This window comes from Typopeltis vanoorti, chromosome 26 (assembly GCF_054136105.1).
Source record: "Typopeltis vanoorti isolate ZY-2024b chromosome 26, IOZ_Tvanoo_1.0, whole genome shotgun sequence".
NCBI classification, from domain to species: Eukaryota; Metazoa; Arthropoda; class Arachnida; order Uropygi; family Thelyphonidae; genus Typopeltis; species Typopeltis vanoorti.
Genome location: NC_143574.1, coordinates 15,644,736 through 15,667,659, shown reverse-complemented (window position 1 = coordinate 15,667,659; position 22,924 = coordinate 15,644,736). Strand labels below are relative to the sequence as shown.

The window sequence follows — 22,924 nt, the reverse complement described above, 5'->3', positions numbered from 1 at the left end:
TGTGTGTGTGTGTGAGTGAGCAAAGCTAATCATCCAGCGGTATGGTCATTTAAACAAAATGGAAGAGGAATGGTTAGCCAAACAAGTTTTTTTTTCAGGAAAAAAGAGATGGCAGGGGAAAAAACCAGAGGACAGTCAAGATCTAGCTGGATTAATACAACAAGATGTGCTTTAGAAGTCCTGACAGATAACAGATTAATTTGGAAAAAAATAGTTATCAGTGGCAGAGAATCACATGAAAATTGAAAATATTAGAATGGAACCTGACATTGATTTGAGAAAAAATTGTCAATAGTAAGTTAGTAATAATGTAAACTTATTGTATAGTACTATCATAGTGTTGGCTGTGCGGTTAGCATATCCACTCTCTAGCCAAAAGTCTGCAGGTTCGAATCCTACTTGGGGCATGGATGTTTGTGATTCTTTCACCTTCATGCATTCATTCATACAAATGTATATACACTCTCCAAATATGGAGTGGATCACCATGGCAGTAGACCTAATCCTCCTGCAATGATAAAGGCCTTCAACCAGCTGTGGGGAAGATACAGGCTGAATGTTATTATCATGGTATCCTCTGTAACTCCAAGGGTACTTAGCAGGAATTTGATGATGGTGGAAAAAGTAGTAGTAGGGGGAAAACTGATAAAGCAGGTAGGGAAATCATGGGAGTGATTTACTTAGCTAAGAATTGTTGGAAAAAAATTGTCATACAGAAATCAAGTTCTGGAATACCATTTGTGAAGCGCTTTCTGCTGAATCATCTTAAAGTGATTTAAAAATGTTTGTGTAGGGTGCATTTGGTGGCTTGATATTGTGGAAGATATTCCTGATGCATCTCACCATCCATCACTGTCAAAGAAATTAATTGGCACACCCCTTTGACATTAAACAAATGGAAGTATCACCTGGATGTCATCTTTTCACATTTTCAGGAGATCTTAATATACAACATTGCATCTCCAACATCTATTTCACAGTATCGCCAAGGGGAAATATGCCTACACTTTAGATAAGCTACTCACAACTGAGTCAAGCTGCCAGTTTCTTTTCTAGAAGGTGGCATCAAGATATATTACCAGATACTATGTATGGTGTCTACTTCAATACTTACAATGATTCTTTTTGTTGACAATAAAAAACAGAAAATACTGTATTATACTTAATACTTGATTGCTATCTATTGAGCAGTGCATTTATTATGTCTGTTATTAAAAATGATTCATAAGGGAAGGAAAAAATATTTTTTGTACATTCCTGACCCTGCCCTCACACAGCATCTGTTTGCTATAGGCTCTTCTGCCTTTCGTGTGTGGGATAATAAAAACAAACATGACATCAAGGGATGTACCAGATATTTATAATAGCCTTACATAATATTTCTAATATTTTTTTGAGCCAGAGGAAGACTAAGATATAGATGCAGTTAGGCATGCTTTAGAGGATCAGATTCTTAAATATTAATGTTAAAATGTGTTCTTTTGATATCTTCATGCTTAATATGGTTTTGCCACTGGTCCCATCTATTTCATTTTTAACCTATTTCTCAGATTGGATTGAAAATTGTCTTATGTATTGCTGGTGCAGTGTTTTAACTAATTTCTCTTATTCCCTTATAAATTTATTCACCTAGCTTCCCACCATAGGAATTTATTCTATTAATAATGTTTTTTTTATCATTCCATAAAAGTGTAATACAACAGTGCTATATGCATGAGCAAGTGGTGGGAGAAAGAAGAATCTAGTAATGGTGTTCTTTTGGAGAGAGCTGGAGTTATATTCATTGGTGAAGGCTGTTTTAAAGAAGATAGAATTTAAGGAAGAGGATGAGATGGTTCTAAGTTTGGAACTTTCCAAGACTAGGAGACTACTGTAGATGCAACATGTTTGTTCCAAGATAGACTAGATGTGAAAGTCAATCCAAGTCAACCTATTCCAACAAGAAGAGAAACTAATCTGGACTGGTGATCAGAATGTTATAAAAACTGCAGAGGAATGAAAGCAGGAAAATTTTTCTGAGAAATAAGAGATGATTGTGTTTGAGAACATTGAAATTCACTAGATTAACTTCACTCCCATTTGAGAATGGTGAGATCTTTTGATGGTAGCCTGGTAAGAAGGTCTTTATGCTAGACTCAGATGCCTTGGAAATATCAAGAACAACCATATAAATTTCTCCAAACTGCATGTCCATGTCTGGTGTCCAAAGATGGGTAAGGTTAACTAGGAGATGTGCTATGGAATGAGAGTGGTAAATCCATATTTTTGATCACTAATTAATTAGTGGTTCTCCATGTAGTTAAAAAGTTGACCATTAATAACTTTCTCAGTTAATTTCGAGAGTATTGCAGTGAGGGCAGGAGGATGATAGTTTTATGACTGACTTTTATTTCTTTTTCTTTTTTTTTGTAATTTATTTATATTTTATATAGTCCTGAAACCCTGTTCTAGAGACCAAACATGGAACTGAAGTTGAGTAGAGTTTGGAATGAAGGTCCTTATTCCAGCAAAGATTATTTCATTTAGTTTCAGCAAGTTTTTCGATCTAGAGAGTAGAAATGGTAATAATTAGACCATGGAAAAGAGGCATAGATATCCTAGAGGTTATCTCACATGGCACTGCTGTAATGCCATAGGACATGAGGCTGAGATTGGTTGGGAAACAGCTGATCTGTAGAAAAAGAAACATGGACAAGTTTATGGCCAGAATTGCTAAGCAGAGCATTAACATCTACAGTGTATTTGAAGGCAGAGCTGATTAAGAAAAAGGTCCAGAGTTTTGGAGAATGATGAAGGTTTTCTATTCTGGTAGGTAGGAGAACAATTTGTATTACATCATTACTGATAGCAAATAGCTTGGCTTCCCTTCCATTTGCTCTGTGAAGTTAGTCAAAAGGGAGGCAGTTTAAATTCGAATACTGATGTTCTCCAAAGATGGTTTCGCTGTTTATGTAGTTAGACTGTATGATATCAACTTTGAGAGATAATAAATAATCTGCTTATTATTTTGCTATTATGTAATAGTTCTGTTGTGGATTATGCCATTTAGTGCAAATATCTTCCCCTCCCCTCCCCCTTTTTTTTTAATTAACTAGACAAGTTCTTTTCTGTTGTTTATGTATTTGTGTTTCACTATGACATACACTTAATGCTTAATAAGTTTTCAGTATTCAGATAAATTAGGCTGTTTTTACTGCATTGTATTACTCAAGTTTATTATATTTTATTATACACACACAAGAATCCATTATAAAAACATTAAATCCATATGAAACAGTGACTCTTTTTTACTCATTCAGTCACACAAACACGTGTACCTTGAAATTATGGGTCAGTACTCTTCTACTATTTTTTTTATAATTGTCTATATAAACAAAATTAATATTTCATCTGTGAATCAAGCATATACAAAATGTCAGCAGCTTAAGAAAACTGAATAATCTGGTCCTAAACTTCAAAGTGTACACTCTATATTCTTGAGCAGCTTAATTCTACAGAGGTTTTTCAAGAGAAATAGAAAAAGTCACATAGTCACACATCAAAAAACAATGAGACAGTCCACACTTGTATTTTATTGTAGATACATGCACTGTCTGTTTTAGGGTGAAGCCAAACATATTAATGCTTCAATTTCAGAAGCTTTAATGTCTAGTAATCAATAATTGCACAACTGCTGTCAAATGTTCCATTTTTTGCTTAGTAATACATTATATGGGCTTCCTTTCAATCTTCAGTCACAAAAGTTCTCTAGTAATCAATAATTGCACAACTGCTATCAAATGTTCCATTTTTTGCTTAGTAATACATTATATGGGCTTCCTTTCAATCTTCAGTCACAAAAGTTCACAACACAGTTACCACCAAAGATAAATTAATTTTTAAATAGGAATAAATTAAAAATGCCAAGAAAATATATTCTTGGTTTAATCCTTTATCCAAGTGTAAGCAAACAAAGTTTGTGCATGAACTATCATCACTTCTATATAGAGTCTAATGACCACATTAATTATCTTAGTATCCCATAATGCAAAGCACACATCCTTTAGGGTATGTATAATGCTATGCATTGTGGGAATGGTGATACACCTTTTCACTACTTGTATATTGAAAATATATAACAGGTTTCAACCTTTATTGAGGTCTAATCAGTGGGAGCCAGACCCAGAAACAATACCAAGACTGAAGTAATGCAGAAGTCATATTCTTAGCTTGTATATAGAAGTAGCCCAGTCATGAAGATACTTCACATGCAAACTTTGTTTGCTTACACTTGGATAAAAGATTAAACCAAGAATATAATTTCTCAGCATCTTAAATCTATAGTATAACCAAGTGAAAAAACATTTCAACATTTATTTTAAAAAGGAACTTAATAACAAAAACACATAAATCACTATTTATTTCCATGCCTCCATATTCATTTCTTTATTTCTTAATGGAATTGTTTACAACTCCTCCCTTTTATTTCTCTTCTGTATCCATTTTTTTTTTTTTTTCATTTCTCTTTAAGTATATTATTTTTTCAATGTTCATCAGCTGTTCTATTCTTATTAGTTATAGTAGCATCACTGTGATTGAAAATATATAATCATTGTGATTGCATGAGTGACATCATGACTTCCAGGTATCACAAACAGTGAATACACTACATTTGTGAGTGGCACAGTCAATGCAATTTTTTTTTTTTTCCTTGATACCTGTGAACAGCAAAAAATGTGTACAATTCAAATAATGCAAGAAGGTATTTATGTTTTGCTGATTTTTTTCCCTGCTAAAACTAAGCACTGCTGCTGCATTTTGTATACATTGTGATATTGTTCAGACAAGCAATTTAAAATCTTATCAACATAATGATATCCACATATTTTTTATTCTCTTTTTAATAATAAAACTAACAAATAATGTAAAAGTTTGAACAAGAAAAATTATTCCATATGAAATCATAAAATTAAAAATTAAATTGAAGCCATCTAATTTTATATTTTCATGAAAATGAGTTATTTAGTTACCTTATTCTTTAGATGGAAGAAAATATTATTTTTTAGATTTTTTTTTTTTTTGGAATCCTCTTAATTATGACAGCCATTTATTTTGTTGGTCCACAGAATTTTTACATCTTCAGAGGATTTTAAAATTAATCAAAGCTTATTTCCAGATAGTCCAGTTTCTGATTTTTTACTCATTATTTTATTGCTCAAGGTGTACTTTTTTATTTCTTATTTGCATTTTCAGGTAAAAAAATTCTGCTTAGGTGTTTTGAGTACTCTTTTCCCTATTTTGTACTCTACCCTGTAGAGTACAAAATATTTGTACTCTGCCCAAATCTACAAGTCTGATTTTTTATCTGTTTTATGTTGTATGCATGTTGTGGAATAAGCATACCAAAAATTACCTTGATTGAAGACAAGACAGATAAAAAAAATAAATAAATAAAAAATTAAAATGACTGAAGTTTGAAGCCCACAGAAGTTATGTTGGGAGACCAATAAAATTTGGTCTTCCAACAAAATCCCATAGCAGATGCTACTGATTTCCCATCTTTTACATTAGCCAAACAATTAGCTAAATCCTTAATCCCACTTGCAGTTCATTTTCATCTTATATTAAAAATTGAATTCATTTCAAATCTTTAATCCAAAATTTAGTTTTATATAATAATGATATCACAGTAAGCTTTGATGTCATATCTTTTTTCTGACACTTTAAATTCACTACAAAATGTTTGTGTGTGTCTGATGTGTCTATTTCTGGAGTGATTGTGATGATTTTAGAGTTGGTAAGAATTTGTATACAGAAATGGATGCACAAACAAGCTATTCTTTGCAAGGAATAGCATGGGTTTATTAAGTGAGGTCATGTCTAAGCAATTTGCTCATTTTATAGTAATGTTATGACTAAGTTGGATAAAGGGAATGGGTACACTATGATACTGTTGGACTTGGCTAAGGCATATGATAGGATACCACATAAAAGGCTATTGCATAAAGTAGAGTGTATGGGATTGGAATATAAACTATTAGCTTGGATAAGTGGGTTACTAGCTGATAGGCATCAGAAATGGTATATTAGGGTATGGCTGAACATGCCAGATGACCAATTAAGGTGACCAGTGGTATGCTCCAGGGATTCCTTGGACCATTGTTGTTTAATCTATATTAATGATTTCACAAAGGGCATGACAGGGTGATTTGAATAGGCTGGCAGTGTGTGCAAATGATAATGGCTGTAAAATCAATGTTAGTAAGTGTAAAGTTAAATTATGCACTTTGTGATATCCAGCAACAGTATTATATTGGTGGAATTATGCCGGGAGTAACTGACAAGGCTAGAGATCTTAGAGCTTGGTGGTGGATAGAAAGTTGAAGTTCATGCACATAACAAAAATTGCAAATACAACTCGGAGGATAATTGTGATGTTTAAATGAACATTGATGTGTAAGAATATGGACATCATTTTGCTTCTTTGCAAAGCCTTGATATCGCTGCACCTAGATTACTGCAAACAGGTTTGGTCTTCTAGGTTCCAAAGGGATAAAGAAACTGTGAAAAGGCCAAAGAGGAGTTAAAAAGATGATATTGGGATTATGGAATGTAGATTACGAGGATAGATTGAGAGTCTGTAAACTGCAGACACTGATAGATAGAAGAAAAGAGGGGGTTAAATGGTAGAGGTCTATAACTTTTGAGAGGCTGTTATAGGATATCAGTCAATAAAAGTTTCCATTGTATGGAAGGTGGGGAAGAGGACAAAGGGGACATTCATGGAAGTTAAGTTTATGTGCAGTTAAGAAAGAGGTGAGAGCTAGATTTTTCTCTCACAGAACTGTGGTGCAACAGTTTGCCTGTCGATGTGGTGAGTGCATCTAGTATGAATAAGTTTAAGAGAAGGTTTGACAGCTGATGTGGGTGATGTGATGTATTACCTCCCTTGATGGGTCCTTGACTCCCTAGAAGTCTAATAAAAGTAATTCAGTGTACTGAATGCACTGAAAAGTACTGAATGCATTAAAAAAAATTTCAGTTTTCTTCATTTTTAAAAGGCTGTCTAGGCTGAAGGGATGAAAATAAAAGGATGTTGAGTATTTTGCATAAAAGAATAAGGGTATTTAACAGGAATATTAAAATATTTTGCACAAAATTTTTATTTGGTCTCCCACATAACTTTTTTTGGGCTTCAAAGTCAGTTGTTTTTATTTATTTTTTTTGTAAACTTTGAGGCAGATTTTTTATATCTAAAATATTTTCTTTATAATCGAGTATACCGAATGCATTGATAGATGCAACAAAAAAAAAATTGCAGTTTTCTTCATTCTCAAAAAGCCTGTCTAGGATGAATGGATAAAAATAACAGAATGGGACCAATTTTGCTTTGTAGCTGCCCGTCAAGAGTGGTTACAGGAAAATTCATCGAATGAACAATTCACCAAAAATTTAAAATTTTCGATAATGTTATGGTAAAATAATCCATTTAGAACAAAAAACTTAACCATGCAGACTGCTTCTTGTACTGCAACTTATACTAATTCCACCAAGTCAGAGAGTTTTTGTAATCCAGTACATAATTTGGACACGTTATTTCTTTGATGAAAGTTTATTTTTCACTTGGTTAGAGTATAATAAATTTAGTTTAATCCTTTATCCAAGTGTGCGCAAACTGTGTGTTTGCTCACACTTGGATAAAGGATTAAACACCAAAGTGTGTTTTGCATTATGGGAGATACTGAGATAGGAGTGTTGGTAGCTTGCTCCACCTTTGCAAGGAGTGCCCTGGTGTTGTACCACCTTACCCCAGTCCTGAAGATACTTTCAGGCGCAAACTTTGTTTGCTCACACTTGGATAAAGGATTAAACTAAATTTATTATACGTTATTTCTTTGTCGCCTGAATATAGCTGAACTGAAAACTGAAACGGTTCGACATTTTCTTGTAAAAGTTTCAAATAGCGAATCTGAGTAAAATTCATCCCATAAAAATTGCTGTATTGAAGTCGCATATTACTACTAGCAACAATAATAATAATGAAGCCCCATAGTTCAGTCGGGAAAAAACGAAGCTGTTTAGTTAGAAAGACCTGGGTAGTTGGATCCCATTTACGCATAATTTTTATCATTCCTGTTCTGCTAAAGGCAAGTTAGCAGGCATAATATAGATACGGCTGGGCTTTTTTTCCGGAAACAGGCAAATCAGTCCCATGAACAGACATGAAACAGTTATCGGACAAGAAAGACTATAAGAATCATATTGTTCTGTAATTTTTCCCTATGAAAGTAGCATTGTAATCTCCTTATTCACGGTTCAGGAGTTGTTCTAAATGGATCAATTTTCTCATAACATTTTTGAAAATTTTAAATTTTTGGTGAACTGTTTTTTCGATGAATTGCATTTCCGACGAATTGTCGTTCGATGAATTGCCTTTTCGATGAACTCTCCGGATACCGTCAAGAGTAGCTCTTTAAAAATTTCAAATCTTCATTTGGTTCTGCACAAAACTTTTTTGTGCTTCAGTCAGTTTAATTTTTTGTGAACTTTATGGAAGAAATTTTGACTTTTATCAAGGTGATTTTGGGCATACATATTCCACTGGATGTATACATTAAATATACGCACACAAAAAATCAGACTTGTTGCTTTAGTGTATGGTTTATAGGGTAGATATGAGTAAAAGTGAGTAAAAAATAACCCTCGCCTAAAGCAGGGAGCTGCTATTTTGAAAAAAAAAATAAAATAAAATTGTTTTTCTGAAAAGTAAAATAAAAAAAATTTAAATGTACACTCCTTGAGTGGTGAAATGGCAGTAAAAATCAAAATGGGACAATCTGGAAATAAGCTGTGATTAAATTTAAAACCATCTGAATTCAGTCGTGAAAATTCTTTGGATCTGCTGAATAAAAATGGTGCCATTAATAGAATGCCAGGCAAAATCTAAAAAGAAATATTTTCTTCTGCTTTAAGGATAGGGTGGCAAAATAACTTGATTTCATCAAAATCAAAAATTAGAAAGCTTCTTTAGTTCCCTGATGATTTTACTTGGAATGACCCATTCCAAGTAAAATTTTACGTTTACATTTGAATTTTGCGTTTACATTTGCTGGTCTGGCTGGCCGAGTGGTTAACATATCCACTCTCCAGCCTAAAGGCTGCGGGTTCGAATCCCGCCGTGGGCATAGATGTTAGTGATTGTCTGCGGAAAAACTAGTGGTGGTAGTCAGCGGTAGATGGCATTGTTGTAGTCCCTCGATGAGTCTATGGACTCCATAGAGGTGTCAAATAATAATAATAATAATATCATAAAGGTCAACTTGAGCTTAAGTAATGATTACTTAAGAGATTACTAAAGAGAGGATTCAAGGTTTTAGTAACCTTTGGCATGGAACATTGGATCTGTCAAAAGCACATGTTGAATTAATTCACACATCATAAATATATCTGTTTAATTTTGCCATCCTCCAAAAAAAAAAAAAAAAAAGCTTAAATAGCTAAAATATTTTATATGTTCTACATTCTGGATGCAGTTGATATTTCCCATGTTTCTGCTGATTTTCATGCATACTTTTATTGCAGTTATTCAGTTTAGTTACTTTTAGCAGGTACTTATGATTATTATTAGACCTGCTGTGTTCTCCCAGTTTTAGTTTGGAGTTACAACAAGAGTGAAGAATTTGATTTCAGCTTTTGAAAGGAAAATCCTTGGAAAAATATTTGGCCCAGTGAATGATTATGCTTTCTGGAGAATCAGATGCAACCATGAGTTATATAGTCTTCCCTTATCCACAGTGGGATACTTTCCAAGATCCCCAGTGGATACCTGGAACTGCAGATAGTACTGAACTGCAGATAGTACTTGTTGCTTTAGTGTATGGTTTATAGGGTAGATATGAGTAAAAGTGAGTAAAAAATAACCCTCGCCTAAAGCAGGCGAGGGTTATTATATATATATATATAATAACCCTATATATATATATATATATATATATATATATATTCATTTTTCTAAATTAACTGACTTAAAACCCGAGAATTATAACACAATGACATTTAAATGAAAAAACGCAACATGTTTCGTCAAGATTGACTTCATCAGGCGATAAGAACATAGAAAGACATTAAAAGACACTGAAATTAACATTGACACACTCTAAAGCTATAGAGTGTGTCAATGTTAATTTCAGTGTCTTTTAATGTCTTTCTATGTTCTTATCGCCTGATGAAGTCAATCTTGACGAAACATGTTGCGTTTTTTCATTTAAATGTCATTGTGTTATAATTCTCGGGTTTTAAGTCAGTTAATTTAGAAAAATGAACATATCCCAACCCCGAGTTAATAGTACTAATCATATATATATATATATATATATAAAACTATGTTTTGTCCTATACATACATACCTATGATAAAGTTTAATTTATAAATTAGGCACAGTAAGAGATTAACAACAATAACTAATAATAAAATAGAACAATTATAACAATATACTGTAATAAAAGTTATGTGAATGGAATCTTAGTAACCTCAGCATACATTTTTTTTCTTTCCTTATAAAGTTGAGAACTTTTCACTTAAAGGAAGCACTTTATGCTTCTTTTTGGCATATCAAATTGCCAGTATCACTACTCTTGCACTTTGGGGCCATTAATAAGTAAAATAAGGGTTACTTGAACACAAGCACTGCAATACTGCAACAATCAATTTGATAACTAAGATAGCTACTAAATGACTAATGGGTGGATAGCATATACAATACAGTGTGGATATGTTGGACAAAGGGATAATTCACATCCTGGGTGGTATGGAGTGAGATTTCATCACACTATTCAGAATGTCATGCAATTTTAAAACTTATGAATTATTTATTTCTGGAATTTTCCATTTAATATATTCAGATAGGGTTTGACTGTGGGTAAACCATGGAAAACAAACCTGCAGATAAGGGGTATATCAACTTTATAAAAAACCCACAATATCCATGTAATCAAGTTCAAAAGGTGTTGGTAGGCTGAACATTTGTCTTCTTATGGAAAATGACAGTATTCTTAAGAAGATGATAAATAGTAAAATTATTGGTAAAAGACAAAAAGGAAAACCTAGAACAAGATGGATAGACACCAGTAGCAAGATAGCAACATTATATTACAATGTTCAAACTGCAGAAGATTAATGGTATTGGATAGTATAAAGTTTTGGACAGACATGGTTGGAAGCAACTAACCCAAGAGGATAGTTGCTTCCAAGGCTTGATTTGGACTGCAGAGTCATAAGAAGAGGTGTAATACACTGCATTCTACTTCATCTAGCTTCAACACAAACTTTTTGCTTGGTAACATCTGCGAACTAAACTGTCCTTTACTACATCAGAATTATCTTCTGTTACCTTCCCCTATTTTGCGTCACTGCAAACAATCGGATATCTCCCTTCAAACTTTTGAAAGGATTGTATGGTCAATACATGCTTACAATAAACAACAGTGGATTCGAAAATAGATTCTTGAGGTACTGTGATCACTCTCCTCACATCCTTTCCTTAGAGACATAGTTTCTCCATATAAAACATTGGAGTTTTATATGACTGACATTGGTTCAAGGATACATTGTGATTCACCGGCGAATTCAGTACTATTGTAAAATTGGTGATTTTTGTCTGTTTTAGTGTGTTTTTCTCTTATAAAATTAGTGTTTTATAGTATATTAGTGTAGATTTTAGGGTTTTTTCATGTAGTACTATCATATCCTGTACACCCCTTGAGGGTATATGTCAGGAATTTGATGATGAGATATTTCAATAATAAGTATAAGTTTAAAATGGCACCAAAAACACACAAGAAATGTAATGCTAAGAAGAGCACTGCAGACGACAACAATGAGTTTATTGGAGATATAGAGGAGGTTAATGAAAATGAATTAACCTCCAAAATAGCAAAGTTAAAGCAGATCATCAAAGAGATGATGCAGGAATTACAAAAAGTTGAGATGTGTTTAAATGAACATAGGGAGAAAAAGAAAATGAAGCAGTTTCTGTGTGTCATTGTTTCTTATTTTGCTGCTTTTTTCTTTTGATATGGTGACTATAATAAAACATGGTATTGATGAGCAAGTTATAACTTCGAGCGAAAATTAAGAATATAAAGAAAACAATTCAAAAACAGAAAAAAGTAAACGAGATCATATTCTTAGTAGGTACTAATGACTTAACTAGTGATAAGTTCAGTATGAGAGAGGACATGAAAGGATTGTTGGAAGAGGAGAGAGCAAACAGCGAGAAAGTGAAAATAATCAGTATTTTACCTCGATATGATAAAAATGAATTAAGAAGAGGGTCTGTGTATGCTAGAAGGAATGGATGTGAGTTTGAGGGAAGATTGGATTTGTATAAGAGAGATGGCCTGCACCTGAATGTGTTTGGCATCAGGGGTCTTGAAAAACTAATAACTGGCATGAGCCCCTAACATAGAGAATCGGGGAAACTGAATTATAAAGGGAGGAATGGCGAGAATGCAAGTGTAATTGCGACAATGTCATATAACTGTGTTAATGATGGGTACCCCCTTCCTAGCTTATGACCATCTGAAGTTATGACTGTTTATGAAATGTTTTATCTATAAAATGAAGGTCTACTGTTTATAAACGGGTATTCTTTTAAAGTTTTAATTAATTTTAGATAACTCTTATAGTAAGGTGCATCTTAAAAATAGTAAATTTTAAATATTTTTAATTTCTTATGAGTCACCTGCTCATTGTTTTCACAATAAGAAAAAAAAAAATCTGTGAAAATTTGAAACGATAAATTGAGAGTATATTAAGAGGTTGCAGTGGTTAGTTTTTAATATTGCTCTCAATAAAATTATGTAATTTGATTTTTTTTAATGTACTAGTGCCCAAAGTGAATTTTTTATTTAATTAATAATTTTTAACATTTATTTTTTCAAATGAACATCAACTTCATTTAAAGAGGAAATAACAAAATGAAACTTTATTATTCAAGCAGATTAATGCAAAATTTACAAATTCTTAAATTTACTGGATTTGGTAGTGTTATTCATAAGTAACTACAGGAACTTCTTCCTCTTATCACACAACCAACAAAAAACTCTTTCTGTGTTTCATTGTTGGTGTGCAGTTTGTTGTACTCATCCATCAACAGCCATACCCCTTTCTGCAGTCACTGACAATTCGCGTGCACTCAACAGTCTTTCAATGACTCCGTCATTCCAGTCAGCAGCATCTTTGTTCAGGAATCAGTGAGAAGTCTGATGATAGAGAAGGACAGAGTATTTGCTGTTATAAAATCTTCCAGTTGCATAAAAACAATTATGGCTAGGTCTACTGTGCAAGTGTAGTTCATTTTATTGCAAGTCTTCTTTGGATTTCAGAACTTTGACAATTTTCACTTTGTCTCAAAAGAAACTTTGTTATTGAAAAGAGCAAATACAATCAATTCCTCTGAAAGATGTACCAGAGGTGCCTTAGAATTTTCAAAGTGAACCATTCGTGTTTGCTTCATTGACTTCCTAGTACAGTTAAATGCCCTTCAGAAACTGTACATGATTCCTAGGGGAAATACCTTTTGTAAATATCATTGTCTTTTCTCAGATTGCCAAAACATCTTGGGCTATGGCAGGTGCTGCCTCCTTGTTCTTTGTTTAATTACCTTTTATGTAAAGAAATAAACAATGCCTTTACTTCTTTTGTGAAAGAGAATTTTGAGTGGGCAGCGTGGTTGACAATCTGTTCAATAAGCCATATTTCCTTGTTTTCTGAGTAGTAATGCTGCTTGACAATGTTCTTGCCATTTTTGTAACATAACTGAAGAGTTTTTAACAGTGCACTGTTATGATTAATTGAATATGAGAGAAAAGCAGCTCAAATTCAAGAGCAGATTTGTAAACATGTTCAGGTTGCGAACATTGGCATTATTTGCTTATTATTCTATTTATATGCAAACTTTGACATGACTGGCAAACTGTCGTGACCCCTAAACATTCAGTAAATTTGTTAAAATTTTTACAGAGGTTTTTACTTATTATATAGAACAAAATTAAAGGGTGCTACATAGAAAAAAAAAAAACTAAACTTCAAAAATTAGGAGCATCCTACTACCAAGTGTTATATACATATCTTATTAATTATATTTGTCTAAAATCTCTTTCTATTAATTACTTCCTTAATTCTAGCTTTTATAGTATTCTGTCCTTCTTAAGCCCCGCTGCTACTACAATCTGCTTCAGCTAAATTCTATCCTTTCTGTGGCCGCTCCTTCTATTGGATATGTGTGCAAACCTCAGCAAACAAAGAGAACGGCTCGGGTTTGAGCCAAATTTCTTCCGATGCAAATCTGGAATTAAGTCCTTTTTAGAATTAAGAAAAATTCGTTTGTTACAGCTGCGCCATCTTATTTTCTATACAAGAGAAGTCTCCTTGTCAGAGAGTTAACAACCAAACTAACCTATGACTGGAATTTAGCTATTAATATACCCAACTTCAAACTCTTAATGAACTTGTTCTAAATATAGTTGTGGCTAATCCCCCGTGTTTGAATTCGTACAGGTCCTAATATTAATGAGCAGTGCATTGATTTCAGAGATCAGGCAATTTTATAAGGTAAAGAAAACAGGAATGTTTATTCATTCTATAGTATGTTCACAATTATCAAAATTACACTTAACTGAGCTGAGTTACACTTGCATGTAATGCTATTTAACCAGACAAAATCTCACCACAATCAATACCTCACATTAAAAGACAATATCAATTTAAGATATCCTACTCTCATTCATTTAACACATTATGCAAGAGATTATTCCATTCATTCTAAGGCTATTAGACTGTGACATGCCTCAACCATTCAATATCAAACTCTACTACAACACACCTCTAGAATTACAACAATTAGCTAGTGGATTTCATACTAGAGTCCTGCTACCAGTTAATAAGTCCTATCACATAATATACCAGCACTTTTCTACACTAGCTTTGTTCAGAATACAATGGAACTAGAAAGGTTTTACATTACCGACCATTTAGATCACGCTGGCATCTCCACTCGAACAATTTGCTGAATTCACGTGGCTAGTCTTTTCATTCTATGGTCCATTATCTTCGGATACGACCGACTAGTGATTTCGTTCACGAATCACCTTCTTGCCGATGTGGGCGAAACTGCTCTGCCTGGATAGGTCCTCGTGGTTCGGCATGAAACTTCAGTCCTTGCTGACAGTCTAGCTGCACTGTTGTTATGCCTGGACTGGAACACTACCTCGCCGCATAGCCGCCACTGACCATTGTTCTTCCCAACCACTTGAACGACTTCCACTGGTGCCCAAAAGCCAAAAAGAGAAGAAGCAAAAAAAAAAAGCCCTGAGTTCGCGCCACCAACTTCTTATATCCTCATGTAGCTGCTCTCCCTACTACGTCACCGATTCCTCATGGCACCTAAGCCTTTTGCACTTGGTACTATTCTTCTCCTCATTACGTTTTCACCATGGATATCTTGCACGCACCTCAGACCTCACACACGCTACTGCCTCAGGTTACGTCTTTAAGCTGATTATTTCACTGTGAACTTTGATGTAACCTTTCCCATTCCATTACAATTCTCACTAAATTTCAATTTTTTTTTTCTTTCATTCACAGGACAGTTAACAATAATAAAAATTTAGAAGAATTTACAAAACAAAGGAATAATACGTTATTTACGGTTTCATTTATACCCATATACAAGTACTTCTTTGGGAAATTTTGGTATCCTAGTTAAATCCCGAATGAAATGTTCTATGACAAATTAAACCTTTCATTTAAGATTTAACACAAGTCACCTGCATGATATGCATCCAAATGTTAAAGTTTATTTTTTAACATTTCACTGCAATATCTCGTATCCAACCAATAGATTGGGAGAAGTTGAACTTTTAAAGTGTATCGTCTTCAGACCACCTTTACAAATGTTATAACAGCAACAGAATGATAAAAATTATGGTGAAAAATGATTAACAGACTTTTGGAAAGGATATAATATATTACATGCAGTACATAACATTGCTGCTGAATGAGATAAAGTGACTGAATAGTAGTGCATTTCATCAATTTTAAATGTTTTGAGAAAATGAGAGTGCATTGGAAAACATTAGTAATGAAATTGTGTGCATGACAAAAGAGTTGAATTTAAGTAGATAATGAGGATGTAGATCAACTCGTGGAATCCTGGTTATGAAGAATTAATAAATGAAGAGTTGATGGAGTTGGTGCTGCCAAAGTAGCTGAACCAACTTTGTCTTCTTTGGTGCTGAAAAACCAGCTTTTGTTCACTGTTTTGACTGCTGTTTGGATTCTGGTATGTAATGGTGAATACAAGTCTCATCCATAGTAATGAATCGACACACAAAATCAGTTTTATTCTTATTAAAACGCTCCAAGCACTGTTCAGAGATTTTCATGCAAGTGCGTTTTTGAGTTAGGGGTTATATTTGCTGTGAGCAAGCACGACACCATCTTGCGCAAAGCTTTTTCTTTTGAAATGCCTATAGTCTCTTTCCATCATAAAATCAAATTTACATTAGAATTGGAAAACAATCGTTAACTACCCTTTTTAGATGTACTAGTTAAAAGAAAAGAGAATGAACATATCAAACTTATGATATATAGAAAACCCACAGATACTGCACGGTATCTCCATTATTCTTCTAACCATACACAGAAATGCAACATTATACATATGCTAAGAAACAGAGCCTGAAATATAGTCAAAAGAAGACATACATACAGAACTTTCCCTTATATCTAAATCTCTATCACAGAATGGTTATCCTCAAAACATAATCAATAAAATTCTCTACAGTAATAACCTCACAACAACAACAACATATAGCACCTCAGTACGTTTCATCCATCGTCTTACCCTATGTTGGCTCAGTCTCCACAAAAATAGCTAGAATTATGAAGCCTTATAACATCAGAGTTGTTTTTAAACCAGCAAGTACCACTAGACAGTTTTTACGATCCCCTAAAGACAACGTAGCTTTCTTCAAATATGCAGGTGTTTATAGCATGCCATGCATGTGTGGACTATCCTACATAGGCCAAACTTCGAGAAGCCTAGAAATTAGAAAGAAGAAACATGTAGGAGATGTCAATCTTAACAGAACAGACACCTCAGGTTTGGTACATCATTTCTCAACTTCAAACCACGCAATATATGGCATGGGATAACAGCTCCATGCCATATATAGAAGAGGATTACAGTTGTTGAACTTTTAAAGAATCTGCAGTAGTCCTACGAACAGGATGTAACCTTAATCGTAACCAAGGGGTTATATTAAAGGATATGTGGAAAAAACCTGATTAACTCATTAAATTTAGCAGAGCTACATTATGCCAAAAATTATGTAATGCGACTTTGTAAAATGACTGACTCTTCATGCATATCATGTCATACGAACGATTCCAATTTTTGTCTAACTGTTGTTAACCGTTTCTGCATTCCTTTGTTTTTTTTGCATTTACTAGTAGTTTTTTTATCTTCTTGTCTTGACAAAGCTAGTCAGTTACAGCTAGCGAAACTAGTAGACGTTTTTGTATATTTGTGTATTAAAACCTATGGTCTTGTAATCCAAATAGTATGTGTTAATCTTAAAAAAAAAAGACCAAATATAACTTCCATCATGCCTGTAGTCTCAGCAGTTTTACGCACTTTGACTCGCCAGTCATCCAATACCATATCGTGCAATTGATCAATGATTTCTGGTATTGTTACACTTTTTTGGATGTCCTTCACATGGATCGTCTTCAAGGCTGGTACAGCCACGTTTAAACTTGGCAGCCCATTTCTTAATTGTTGGAAACAAAGGAAAAGAGTGCCCATAAACTTTTATGAACTTGGAATGAATTTCTTTTGGCTTTAAACCTTCTTTTACAAAGAATTTTATAACCGCACAATACTCAATTTTATCCATTTCAAGGGATACAAACAACTCTTTTGTTTCAGACAGATGTATAAAACAAACTACTTGATAGAATGACTTACAATTTCACATGGATGCGCATGACAGATGTACCAATGTAGGAAAAAAAAATCTTGCCAATAGTGTTGCCATCTATGGTTGAGACTGAGAACCTTTCAGTCCACCCTCGTAGTTTCACCTTATGCCCTCTACACACTAAAATATATACTTGTCTGGCCACACCTTATTTTTACAGAACTGCATGATTATTTTCACTTACCAGAGGCAGTTTGAAATATATAAATTTAAAGCGAAGTTGAAATTAAAAAATATTGTTTATTTTCTTTGTTAACTAATTCAGGAATGATTTTTTTTTTTTTTTTTGGTGTGTGTAAATACTGTACAGTGTATTACTAACTAGTTCATTTTAATTGTACTTATCAAGTTAATCTTGCTGTATTTTTTGTTATCTGTATTTAGGATATTTGATTAGTTTCCTCTTCTTCTTTTCAGCCATTTTCTCTCCACTGATGGACGATCGCCTCCTCCATTTCTTTTCACCTTTCTCTTGTCTTGGCAATGGTTGATCAATTTTTCCCAACAAATTTTGACAGTTCATCACTCCACCTTCTTTTAGGACGTCCTCGGCCTCGTTTCCCTTCTTTTGGAATCCAGTTCATTACTATAGTGGTCCATCGTGCATCTTCTCTCCTGGATTAGATGTCCAGCCCATTCCCATTTTAGTCACTTATGGTGAAGAATGATGTCAGTGATGTGAGTCTGGCTTCTTATCCAGGAGTTTCGCTTCTTATCTTTTAATGTGATGCCTAGCATCAACCTCTCCATTTTTCTTTGAATTGTTGCTAATTTTTTTGTTAGAGACCAAATTTCATAACGACATGTGATGACTAGAAGTATACACTGCTTAAATGTCTTCCTTTTAAACAGAGTGGGACATCATTGTTTTAAAAAATGCTTTTCAATTTTCTGAATGCACTCCAGGTAAGTTGAACTGTTCTGTTTATTTCCTTTTGGAGGCCACAGTTTAGATCAATGAGATGATCTAAATATGTATATGAAGAGACTCTTTCCAAGAAATTGTTTTCTATTATTATGTTTTTTGGTGTTACAAAATGATTAAACATGATTTTAGTTTTTTCTCTGTTTATTTTTAGGCCAACTTTTCTATAGGTCTTCTATCATTATATTAAGGTCATCTGAAGTGTTTGCAAAAATTATGTCATCTGCATATCTTAGGTGTGTTAAGTTTCTATTATTAATTTTCATACCAAGGTTTGTTCGGTTTTTATTGGTAAATAGTTCTTGAAAGACTGCAGTAAAGATTTTGGGCAGTAGAGAAAGTCTCCTTGTCGGACACCTTTTTCAATTGATATTTTATTGCTACTCATGTGAAGTTGGATAGTTGCTGTTGAAGTGTGGTATAGTTCTTGGAGGAGGTCCATATATTCTCCAGGAACTCCCTGATTCTGGAGTGCTTTGATTATTGCATTAGTTTTGATGGAATCAAATGCTTTTTCATAATCAGTAAAGGTTAAACAGAGAGACAATTGGTTTTCTTCCGCTTTTTCTATTATTTGTTTTACTGCATGCTCAATTGTGTTAAAGCCTTTATGGAATCCTGCTTGTTCTGCAGGTTGATTTGAGTCTAGAAGAGGGGTTAACCTGTTTATTACTTTTGTGAGAATTTGAAAATAATTCACATTATTTTGCTTCCTCTGTGTTCCTCACTAAAATGAACACTGTATAGTTATCATAATTATCTATTTTAATTGTTATCATTGCATTATTTTATTCTAAGAAATGCATTAAAAAATTGGTCAAAAGTTAAAAAAATTATAAAACATTGAAAAGCTTAGATTTTTGTAAACATATTTGGCTAAAAATTGTATCTTTAAATGGAATTATTTTATTTTACAGAGAATGCTTTGTAAGAAATGGTTACTGTCCACGATGTGCACGACGTTCAAAATTTGTACAGAATCAGTAATATATCTGTAAACATTCTCATTCATGGAATCTCAGATGCTTTTGTACATTTACTGTAAATTCAACTTTATAAATAATTATGTTTGAATAAAGCATATTGAAATTATTTTATCCTTTGTTTATTAATAAATAAAATTATTCACTGCATTAATTATGTTATAGTGGTTTTACAGGTTATTTATTTATTTAACAAATAATATACATATAGAAAGTGATAAGAGAATAAACAGGTGAAACTGTTACATAAAACAAATGGTATCATGAGTTTAGCAGATTCTGAATTCACAATAAAGCTTCAGGTTTTAACATCAAAAAAGTCCATAAAAGTTCTAGAATAAGAGAACACAGGGCAATCACAGCATGGAGAGTCAGTACATTTCCATTTGTGGAGCATCTGTTTGCATCTCCGATGTCCTGTCCTGTTCTAATCTGGTTAAGTGTAGACCACAGATGTCTTGGAAGGTCAAAAACCTTTATTCTGGCAGTTGCATCAGGAATAGTGACATGCAAGTTAGAGGTATGGTTCTGAGAGTATAGTGACATGGCTGATGGGATATTAAAGGCTTCATGCAACATTTGCACAGACAGTTCTCCAGGCAGGTTGTCTAGATTTCAGTTTTGAGTAGCTGTGTAGGAGATGTTTTCATGTATGGCCAAGTCGCTGTACTCAATAATTTTATTCCACAGGTTACCTAAAGCTATTTTCCTTTGTAATGGAGAACAACAGTATTACTAAACGTTGGAAGCTAGTAAGTTGGTGTTGATCATATTGTTCTAGAGATAAATCTCATGGCTTGGTCGAAATGGACACAGGCAGTGAGATGTGAGCACTGATAAGTCACTGAAGAGTATTTTGCTGTGGAAAACTAATGACAAAACTGCTGTTCATAATGTACTAGCATCTGCGTTCCATGAAGAGCCTACTAGTTTCTGCAGGATGTTATTGCAAGTTTTTAATTTGAGAGTGTAAGATATCTGCAATTTAGTGATATCAGATTATCTTTCATTTTTTTTTTTATTTTATTTTTAGTGGCAGGCCAATTTTGAATAAATAAATTAAAAAAGAAAAGGATAACTTTTAATTTTATAGCAAAAATGCATTATTTCTTATAATCAGAAGTTTCTTTACTAATGTTACATCTAAGAGAAATCTTTGTGTAGTTATGGCTTGCAAACTGTTTAATTTCAGTATTTATTTCTGAAGAGGACTTGCTTCTAATTTAGTAGTTTTATTTCTGTAAATTTAAAAAACCTTGAGAGAAGAAAATATTAATGTAGTATAATGCTTTCAATAATGGCTTCACACATGCAAGAAAAAGCTAAATAGAATTTATTACTCTTATATATTTCCCTGGATATGTCATGAGCTTCATTCATAGAGAAGGTAGAAGAATTGATAACAATATTTAAATTATGAATACAGGAATGAATCATACAGCATGTGTATAATATCACGTGTCTCAGTTGCAGCTGTACAAGTAGGAGCAAACACTATTAGGGTTCAGAGAAGTGGGTACAGATGTATAATTTAAAAAAAAAAAAAAAAAATATATATATATATATATATATAAAATTAGTTTGAATGACTATATACCAAATGAAAAAGAATAAGGTTTAATGTTAAGATACTACTAGTTTCATTGAATAAATCAACTTCTTCAGGTATCACAGGCAAAGAATTATATAAAATAACAAAGACATGATAAAATTACATCAACAGATCTAGATTATTAATATATATATATATATAAACAATTAACAGCAATTACTTCCCAAAAAGCCCTAAGTCTGTCTGATTAAGATTAGCATGGTGACTTAGGGCTTCACACGATTCAAAAAATGCAAAATATTGTTACCAATTCTCCTGCCTTCTCCCCGAATGAAGCTCATGGTATGTTGAGCGAAATATATTGGAGTAATGGATTCTATTTAGTATTCTCTTACATATGTGAAACCATTATTTAAAACATTATACTATGTCTTAACATATGTCTCCATTAAATGTCTAGTAAGAAATATTGAACTTCCTGATGATGCTTTCATACCATTTGAGAACTTTAGTTTTGTTTACAATTTATGGTTTTACGTCATCTCACTACCATGTTGCTTGCTGTGCCTGTCAGTAATGCACTTGCGAGTTATATATTTCTATTTCTGAAGAGGAAGTTGAAATATATATAGAGAGAGAATGACAGAACAGCTGTTGTGTGGATTAGAACAGAATGCATTCTAAAAAGTTGGAAGTTTAGGGGAGAAATAGTTGAAAGGAATTCTTAAGCCAAGAAAGGTGGGAAAAGAGTGTGTGAGGGAAACAAGCAGTTATTCGAAAAATTAATGGATGAATTTCTTTCAAAGAAAGCTAAATTAGTCTAAATAAATGTGATAAGAAGAATTATATGGTTTCTTCCAAAGCAATGAACAGTTCCTTTTGATATGTTATGCAGCAAACTTATTCTAGTTAGCATTGTAATTCTGAAAGAAATGAACTTTTTTTTTTGATGTTCAAGGATAAGGAAGAAGTTTCTAGAAGAAAAATGAACTTTAAAATTTATCTTTGTATATCAAGGAAATAGAAAAGGCACTGATATGGAAGATATGAAATAAGAAATATGTTCTTTCTTAAGAAAATTTGCACACAAATTATCTTTTTTTTTGTTTTGTTTTCAAAAAAAAATTGGCATGAGCTAAGTAGTTATATTTTAATGGCCATTGATGAAAGAGGAAGAAACTGTGTTTTGTAAGTTTAAGGATAACTGTTTATGCATTCTCATAAAATCCTGTTATCTTGAAGAAAAGAAATCTTATGTGATGTTTATGTTCTTTATGCCTGATAAGTTTGTGGGCCCTTTTCTCTTTAGGAGATAAAGAGTGCTGTAGTAGATTCCAGAAATAAGTTTTTTTTTTGTCTCTCTCTCTGCTTTAAATCTGTTTCTTTATAGAAGGGAGGTTTTCTTCCATTGATCTGTATCTATGGCATAGTTTGCCACCCC

General features: G+C 33.1%; 1 protein-coding gene across 7 annotated transcripts in view; it reads left to right on the top strand.

Annotated features, from left to right (window-relative positions):
• Nucleotides 1-20,043, top strand: part of DEF8 (differentially expressed in FDCP 8 homolog) — a 165,270-nt gene extending 145,227 nt beyond the window's left edge. For all 7 annotated transcript variants that reach the window (XM_090414992.1, XM_090414993.1, XM_090414997.1 and 4 more), the window contains one exon: nt 19,866-20,043. In XM_090414992.1, the coding sequence (XP_090271118.1) occupies nt 19,866-19,935 (70 nt within the window). In that variant the 3' untranslated portion in view covers nt 19,936-20,043. The remainder of the gene's footprint in view (nt 1-19,865) is intronic.
• Nucleotides 20,044-22,924: the final 2,881 nt, after the last annotated feature.